Source organism: Mauremys mutica, chromosome 12 (genome assembly GCF_020497125.1).
Source record: "Mauremys mutica isolate MM-2020 ecotype Southern chromosome 12, ASM2049712v1, whole genome shotgun sequence".
NCBI lineage: Eukaryota > Metazoa > Chordata > Testudines > Geoemydidae > Mauremys > Mauremys mutica.
The window spans coordinates 50,816,295-50,825,401 of record NC_059083.1 but is presented as its reverse complement, the minus strand read 5'-3'; the positions used below and the strand labels follow the sequence as shown (position 1 = coordinate 50,825,401).

At 43.4% G+C, this 9,107-nt stretch overlaps 1 protein-coding gene across 1 annotated transcript; it reads right to left on the bottom strand.

Annotated features, from left to right (window-relative positions):
• Positions 1 to 2,064: 2,064 nt before the first annotated feature.
• LOC123346914 (olfactory receptor 14A16-like) lies at positions 2,065 to 3,021 on the bottom strand. Its single transcript, XM_044984358.1, has one exon. The coding sequence runs from the start codon at positions 3,019 to 3,021 to the stop codon at positions 2,065 to 2,067; it is 957 nt and encodes a 318-aa protein (XP_044840293.1).
• Positions 3,022 to 9,107: the final 6,086 nt, after the last annotated feature.

Here is a 9,107-nt window from a genome sequence, read left to right as displayed (position 1 = left end):
CTGTTATTTCTTGTTAATAATCCAGAACCCAAAAAAGAAGAATAATTCCAAAGCTCCAATTGCAGGGCTTTATTTGACTGGGAAAAGAGAGTAATTTGTATAGTGTCAGGGTCTGACACCACTTTGGTGTTAGCCTTAAGCCCTATCCATAACCCTAACCCATAACCAACAGGAATTTAAGTATAAGTTTTTATTTAAACTTTCCATGAGGCCATTCATGTTTAGAGTTTAGAGTGTGCTGAAGTTGGCTGCAGAATCAGGGCCTTTGTACAGAATATTCAAAGTGAATTTTAATTTAATAATCATAAGTTTTTGGACCAGATCCTCGGCTGGTGTAAATTCTCACCCATGTGTGATACTTCCATTTATTCAGTGAAACAAAACACAGCATGTTTAAAATATATCCAGTCAAAACATCTTAAAGTCCAAACACAGAGTACTTTTGATGAGCTGTTTGTAAATGAGCGATGGAGTAAGATACAGTCATAAAAATCTTTGCTAAATAAGGCTTAATAAGAAGGACTTATAAGAAAATTATAATGTGGACAAAGACAATCCTTAACAGGAAAAGAAACACAATAATTTTTATAGATTATTTGTTATCTAGCTAGCTAGCTAACACAATTCACAATCAAAGAGAAATCTATCATTCTAACTAAATTCAGTTACGTGTTAGGAGAAGAAATGGTCCTATCTGTCTGTCTCTCTCTGTCTAATCCCATGATCTGTTTTTGTCTGTCATATATGTAGTGTACAGAGCTATGCACAAAGATGGTATTCTAATACTAATAACTTCTGAGCTCCTTTCTCAGCTTGGAAGTGAGTAGATCTACATCAGATAGTGTATGGAACACCAGATCAGTGCATGTGATGGCACTTTTCCACTTACAGCAAGGCTAGAAGAAAATGACTCCAAACAAGTAACTTACACCAGTGTTTATGTCACTACTGTGTGGAGCCCAGAGACTCTGGGCCAGAACCTCATCAGTATTAAATTGGTGATGTCAACGGGTCTAGTCTACACTGGTGCTGGTCTAGATGAGTTGGGATATCAGACCCTTACATTTCTGTCACAGTCACTTTCGCCAGAGGTCTGACAGCCAGTTCTGGATCCTTGTGTATACAGGCTATTGGCCAAATCCTAATTTCTTTGAAGTGAGGGGCTAAACCTCAGTGACTTCAATGAGATCCAAATTTGGTCTCATTATCCCGAGTTAGATTTTATTTAGAAAACTCTAGAAAAAGTTTATCTTCAAAACAGTCTTTGCACCATAGCAAGACTGACATAATACTTACATAGAGAAGATGGGTGAGGTAATATCTTTTATTGGACAATCTTCTGTTGGTGAGAGAGACAAGTCTTCTTGAGGTTAAAATAATAAAAGACAGCTTCCTGAGGCTCCTAACATGTCATTAATAATATAATAATTTCCCAACAGTATATACTTAATCATTTCAGGAGGAACTTAGCCATACAGAACCTTCTTTTGCACCCTTTTATGATTGTGGGGAGCAAAACTTCAGCTCACTCAGAAAACCCCATCAAAGAGATGACATAGGAGCACTCTCAAGAGAAGGCAAACATTGAAAATCCTGTCTAACCAAACCCTCAATATCTCTCCAGGCCTTCCCACCTGCAAACCCATCTGGAACAAAGAAACAAATAAAAACAACAAACAACTAAACAAAAATAAACTAAAAATCTGACAAACAAAAAAAAGCAAAGAACAAATGCATTGATACCTCAGTATGAGTTGTTATTCTGAAAAATAAGAAGAGCCAGAGAACCCACTAGGGACTTTGCTATGGCTACTGATTTTATGTGCAAGGTTATCACATAGAATGGTGATGGCTAGCAGTACATAGATAGATAGATAGATAGATTCCAATCTTAATTACATTGATATAAACCTATAGTAACTACTTTTTTTTTTAGTTGTTTGTCTGGATTTTTATTATTGTAAATACCCAATTCTGCATTAACAGATTGCAAAGTATATTCTCATGAAGCCAATAATGTCATCAGCCGATTATATTTATAAAAAACATAGAATGAAACAGTGATCAGTGGAGAAATATAGATATTTTATTCTTGCTGAATAACCTCCAACCTATCAGTTTACTCAGTGCGCCTTTCATTTCCTTGTTTCTCATGCTGTAGATGATGGGATTCATCATTGGGGGCATTATGGAATAGAGAACAGCCACCAAGAGATTCAGATATGAGGATGAGTTGGAGGTGGGTTTCAGGAAGGAAAAGAGGCCGTTGAAAAGGAATAAGGAGACGACAATAAGATGAGGGAGGCAGGTGGAGAAGGCTTTATGCCGGCCCTCCTGATGAGGAATTTTCAGCACTGTTTTGAAGATCTGAACATATGACACAATTATAAAAGCAAAGCAGATTAAAGATAAAAGCACACAAAGAGAAATAAGAACAACTTCACCGAGATATGAGTCAGAGCAGGCAAGATGGAGGAGCTGGGGAATTTCACAGAAGAACTGATCCACCATGTTGCCTCCACAGAAAGATATCGCAAACGTGTTCCCAGTGTGCAATGCTGAGTAGAGAATACCACTGATCCAGGCACTGGCTGCCATTTGGACACAAGCTCTCCTGTTCATCACCATCTCATAGTGCAGTGGTTGGCAGATGGCGATGTATCGGTCATATGCCATTATGGTCAGTAAGGCAAAACTTGCTGAAGCAAAGAATAAGAAAAAGAAAAATTGGGCAACACATCCATAATAAGAAATCAAGCTGGTGTTCATGAGGGAATTGACCATGGATTTGGGGATGGTGACAGAGATGGAGCCAAAGTCTAGGATGTACAGATTAATCAAGAAGAAGTACATGGGGTTGTGAAGGTGGCGGTCGAGGGCTATGGCTGTGATGATGAGAAGGTTCCCCAGCAGAGATATCAGGTAAAGCACTAGAAATACAATAAAGTGTAAAATCTGCAGTTCCCTGATGTTAGAGAATCCCAGGAGAAGGAATCCAGTCACGGTGGTTTGGTTGGACATTTTCTTCCTCAGTACACTGTGTGAGGCCTGTGCAGGGAATGAGAAGGACAATGGTCAGGATCGGAGTGACAGAGAGAATGGCCTGCTTCCCCTTTTCCTAATATCTCATTATAAGAATGTCAAAGGTGCACAGAAATCATCACTTACAATGACTAGGTGTTGTTAGTGCTCTTCACCTCTGACAATCAGTCAGTCACATTATCACACTAGTGTAACCTCCTTTAAACTCAACAGAGCTTCACTACTTTACTCAACCTAAGGGTTTGGCCCAAGGTGTAGCTTGATAAAATGCACTATGAAGGATGGAACAAAGCACACTCCAAATCTAACAAGTCTTGCAAAGAAGGCCCCTCCATTGCGACCATCACCAAGCTCACAACTTGGGCATGAAACTAATAGACTAAAATGCCAACACATCCTGATTCCCACTTTATAGGGCAATATAACGTAGACTTCTCCAGCGTCGTAAGTAGCAGCCCATCTGTGATGTTTCTACCCCAAACTCTATGCCTAGACAGCCTGCTGCGTGCTCCCAGCTGTACTTCAACCTGCATATAACAGCAGCATCCCTCCGTCACCGCTATGTTGTATCGTTTACTCTGGCTGTCAGGACTCTTGGGCTCTACTCTTGTCTCTGCTGGTGTCCTGCTATGTGACCTTAGGTCCGTCATTTCTCCTAGGTGCTTCTGAAAATCCCACTAGGCACCTAAACACCTTTGAAAACATGGCTCCGTGTCTTACTCTGTGTAAGTTCTGTGAACCTATTTACATCCTTTATACTCAGCCGGCAGAAGTGTGGAGCTACACCAGGAGATCAGGATTCTACTCCCAGTGAGCTCCCGTATGTCCTTGAATGGTGGCAGGATCGACAGGCTTTGGCTGCCTGGTTCAGCTCTAAACTGGGGTTTTAAGAGACTTGTCTGTATAAAACATTCTGTGTGCTGCCAACTTAACTGGTTATTCAATTGTTACCTCCTTGCAACTATCCCTTTGAAAGAGAAATCACACAGCTGCAATAGAATAAATGGGTTTGAAATCAAGCTCTTATCAGGCAATATTAATGTTCCCCAATTTATTTAAAATTTACAGCTGGTTGGAAATTTTCAGCTCTTTTATTTCTAATGGAGATGTTTTTTTCATCTAAACAACACCACCACCAACAAAATCATAGAATCTGTCTGCCTCCCTCAAACATTTTGGGATTCTTTTGTAAAGAAACTGAAATAGTAAAACTCAAACTTTTTGGTTTTGTGACTAAAAAAATCCAGTTTTCAGCAGAAAGTTTTCAATTGCCAAAAACTGTGGTGGTGGTGGTGGTGGGGGAATTATTTGGGGTTTGCTGTGAAAAGTCAAAATTTTCCCAATGGGTGGAAAAATTCCAATCAGCAGCAGGTATTTGATTAAACTGAGAGTAAATGTCTTAATGAGTTCATAATGTAAGTCTTATTCGGCATCTTAAGTTTCCCTGTATGTTGATCCCCCAACATATTTAATTGAAATAGCAAACTTACTGTACTGATCTTTGTGGATTTTTTCCCCAACATATGATGCATTCAGTCATCCATCACCAGGATTCTTTGGTCAATATCTATCTATATACCAGAATCTAGAAGCTAAAGGCACAGGTATCCGAGAATCCTTTCCCCACCTCCTCATTCTGAGACTGAACTAGACTCAAACCTAGTGCTTTTTGCAAATGAGCTGTGTGTAGCTGGCGTTCAGCATAACTAGAATTAAAGGACCAAAGCTGTGGGAAGGTGATTTATTCATGTCTATTTCCTAAGGCCTATTGGGACTCACTCCCTGGAGCCCTGCACAGCTCAGCAGCAGAGTCCCAGAGGCAAGTGCATAGATGCGTAGCCAGTAAATAATTAACAAGGATTTGAAGAGATCTTAATGAATGTTAGTTAGCAAGAGTCAGGCCATACTGTAACCTTAATGACGTAAGACTTGTAGGAGCAAAGATAGTGCGAGGCGACAGGACAGGAAGTGTGTACAAAGTTATTACGACCTTGCAATCACTAACCAAAATGCAGGCTTGCTTTTCTTAGGATTGAGACAAATAAGATAAGCCTTTTTGCTATGTATAAACAAAATGTAGTTGTTGCTTTTTACTGTCTGTATTATTGTTAGAAATTGTCTGTAAAAGGTATAAAGGCTTGCTGTGATTGTTTACCAGTTGAGAGACCTGTCCAGGACTGGGGTGACCCTGTGTCCTACGGCACTCTCTCCCTCCATGGTAATTACTGGAGAAATAATAAAGAATTTGATTTTGCTGCACCCAAACAAAAAGCGAGAACTGAGTTTTTCTTCGACAAAGCCAAGAGAGCTATTCTGTCCCTCAAGTCTGACCCCCACATAGCACAGGCCTATGATCTCCCCCGGCGTTCCCTGATTCCAGCCCAACTTCTGTGTTATCTGTGGGCCAGGTTTACAAAGATGGAGACAGGCACCTACTGGGATTGATCAATGCTCCTAAAGGAGCTAGGTGGTTAAGTCCCATGGTCATTCACTGGGAGTAAGGAGTTTAACCTGCTTAGATGCTATTGTCAATTCCAGTAGGCACCTATCTCCTTCTTTAGGTGCCTTTATAATCCTGCTCCTGTGTCTATCTTGTTCATTTCCAAGGCCCTGGCTTTTCCTGAACTTCACATAATGTAGGCTGGGATTCACAAAGGAGCGTATGGGAGTAAGGTTTGTACATCTTGAGAATCCCAGCCTGAAATGGTAACTAGTAAAGCCAGGGATCTAGAGAGGGGAGGTCACAAGATGCCAAGAATTCTTGTAATTTAAGCCCAGCTATGCAGCTATGTTAATTCAGCTCTCTGTGCCTCACTTTACCAAAATCTGGGGCATAATAATTGAGACTGGATGAGAAAATTGATAATGAAACTTTGATTTAGAGATGATCCATGATTCAGTTTTGTTGGAGCTTTTCATGAATTTTCATAGATCTCGGTGAAATATTTGTCTTTTTTTTCCCCAGCAGAATTTGCCTGTGTTCCACAGGAATATAGGAACCAGTCTGTGTTTAGTCAACAGAGGAAAAACCCCTGCTGGGATGGAAACACTTGCCAGATTGCTTTCCAGGGAAGACAGCTATGGGAATGGATCCAGGGAATGGTTCTGTATCTTGGCGCTGTTTGGACACTTTCAGGGAACATTCCAGCTGCAAGACAGAGATCCCCAAAGTTATCTTGGGTGTCCCTGAGAGACGTATGGAAAACTAGCAGATTACCACATCTCTGCTGCCATTTTGGACTGACACACTTGGACTGTCCAAACCCGTTAATGTCTTTTACCTGCTTTAACCTCTCAATAACTTTCATTTATTTTCTTAGCTAATAAACCTTTAGTTAGTTTACTAGAGAAATTGGCTGCCAGCGTTGCCTTTGATGTGAGATCTAGAGTATCCACTGACCTGGGATAAGTGACTGACCCTTTGGGGTTGGGAGGAACCTACTATAATGTGATTTTTGTTTTAATAACCTTCTATCCCAAAGTCCAGTTTATCTGGGTGGTAATATTGGCTGAAGAGCCTAGGCCACTGTCTGTGACTCCATGGTAATACTAATATAGTGAGCCAGGAGTTCACGTTTATTACTGTCTTGGTGACATCTAATTATAGATTATACCACCAGGTTGGGGTGTCTGCCCTGTGTTCTGACAGTCTGACCTGAGATTGGCACTCACGGTTGTGAGCCATTCCAGACAGCGTGACAGCAGTGACTGGGGAATAATGGTCCAGTGGTTTAGACGCTAACCTGGAACCTGAGGCCTGGTCTACACTAGGACTTTAATTCGAATTTAGCAGCGTTAATTCGAACTAACCGCTCAACCGTCCACACCTGGAAGCCATTTAATTCGAACTAGAGGGCTCTTTAGTTCGAATTTGGTACTCCACCCCGGGAGGTGGAGTAACGCTAAATTCGACATGGCTAGCTCGAATTAGGCTAGGTGTGGATGCAAATCGAACTTAGTAGCCCGTGAGCTATCCCACAGTGCACCACTCTGTTGACGCTCCGGACAGCAGTCCGAGCTTGGATTCTCTGACCAGCCACACAGGAAATTACCCGGGAAAATTTGAATTCATTTTCCTGTCTGGGCACTTTGAATCTGACATCCTGGCTGGACATCGGGGCGAGCTCCGCAGCACCTGCAACGATGCAGAGCTCTCCAGCATAGGAGTTCATGTTATCTGTGAATAGAAAGAGGGACCCAGCATAGACTGACTGGGAACTCTTCAATCTGATCGGTGTGTGGGGCGAGGAGTCTGTGCTTTCGGAGCTGCGCTCCAAAACAGGGAATGCGAAGACCTACGAGAAGGTCTCCAAAGCCATGAGAGACAGAGGATACAGGCGGGATGCAACGCAGCGCCGCGTGAAAATCAAGGACCCCAGACAAGGCTACCAAAAAATCAAAGCGGCAAACGGACGCTACGGAGCCTGCCACCACTGCCCCACCAGTGACCGTGGACTCTGATGATGGGGCAGTGTCGACGGACAGTTCCTCCACGATGTTCATGGACGGGGAAGATGAGGAAGGGTTTGTGGAGGATGAGGCAGGCGACAGCGCTTACAACGCTGGTTTCCCGGAGAGCCAGGATCTCTTCATCACCGTCACGGAGATCCCCTACCAACCCTCCCCGGCCATGAAGCCGGATCCTGAATCAGGGGAAGGAGCAGTCGGTAAGTGCTTTAACCATATTAACTTTTATTATTAATGTAACAGGAATCTTAAGTGTGTGAAAAGGAGGTCTCTCCATATATGGGGATAGAACAGAAATCCTCCAGGGAGATCTCCACGAAGCTCTCCTGGGGTTACTCGAAAAGCATCAGCAGGAGGTTCCTGGGGAGAGCTGCCTTATTGGGTGCTCCGTGGTAGCACACTTTTCCGCGCGAGGCTTTCATTAATTACTCATGGAGCACTGCCTCCCCGAGCACGGCTGCATCGGGCCCTGGTTCGTGGTAGCTTTCACGCAGCATGCGCTCTCTATCTCCTTCAGTGACCGTCCTCAGGGTGATCTCGCTCTGCGACTCCTGCATCTATTTAGGGTAATTGCTGTAATTTTACGCCTGGTCCAAAGTATGTTTAAAAAATCTCCAGACAGACGGCATAGCAGAGACTCAGCACGCAGCTGCATGACGAGCGTAACGGAAAGCCAAAGAATATCATGGACGCTCATGGAGGGAGGGGGGAATGAGGACGCAAGGTATCCCACAGTTCCTGCTGTCTCCGCTAAGCATTTGCATTGTTGGCTGAGCTCCAAATGCTTTTAGGGTCTAACACAGTGTCCGCGGTGACTCAGGGCATAGCTCGGCAATTTACGCCCCCCCACACACACCCAGAAGTGAAAGGGGAAACGGTCCTGTGTTGACCCTGTTAGATGTCACCGTATCCGTAATGAATGCTGCAGATACATGCGATGCTGCAGCACTGAACAACGACATCCTCACTCCCCCACCTGCCATGGGTGGCTGACGGTGCAGTATGACTGATATCCATCGTCATCATCAGCCCATTGGCATATGGGGCAGTGCAAAAGGACTGGTAACCATGCGTACTAGCATCGGTCAGGTCGATCAAGGGCGCCTGGCCCTAATTTTTCCTGGTAGATGGTGCAGTATGGCTGGTAACCGTCCTCATCATAGCAACAGGGGGCTGAGCTTCATCAGCCCCCACCCTTCATGTGTAAAGAAAAGATTCAATTGCCCCTGCACTAGCAGCAGGATGATGGTCTCCTTCATCCACAGTAATTAATGTCCTGCCTGGACTATCATTGCAGCTGGAGGCTTCCTTCCACTCATTTCTCACAAACAAGTCCCTGTGTCTTATTCCTGCACTCTTTATGACTTAATCACAGAAGTGGTGGGACAATGGTATGGTAGCCCAGGAAGGCTGCGGGAAGGCCGGAATGAGCAGGTGGGGTTGTTTCAGGATCACCCACTGTGAATAGCATTCAGCTCAAAATTTATGTATTATCGGACACAGAGCAGCTGTGCTCTCTGGTTCTATGATACAGAGGTTCTCTAGTACACTTGCCCATATTCTAGGCAGGACTGATTCTATTTTTAGATACCAAAAAG

What these genes read in the sequence shown, in the direction of transcription:
- LOC123346914 (XM_044984358.1), bottom strand. Translation starts at nt 3,021, where the DNA reads ATGTCCAACCAAACCACCGTGACTGGATTCCTTCTCCTGGGATTCTCT.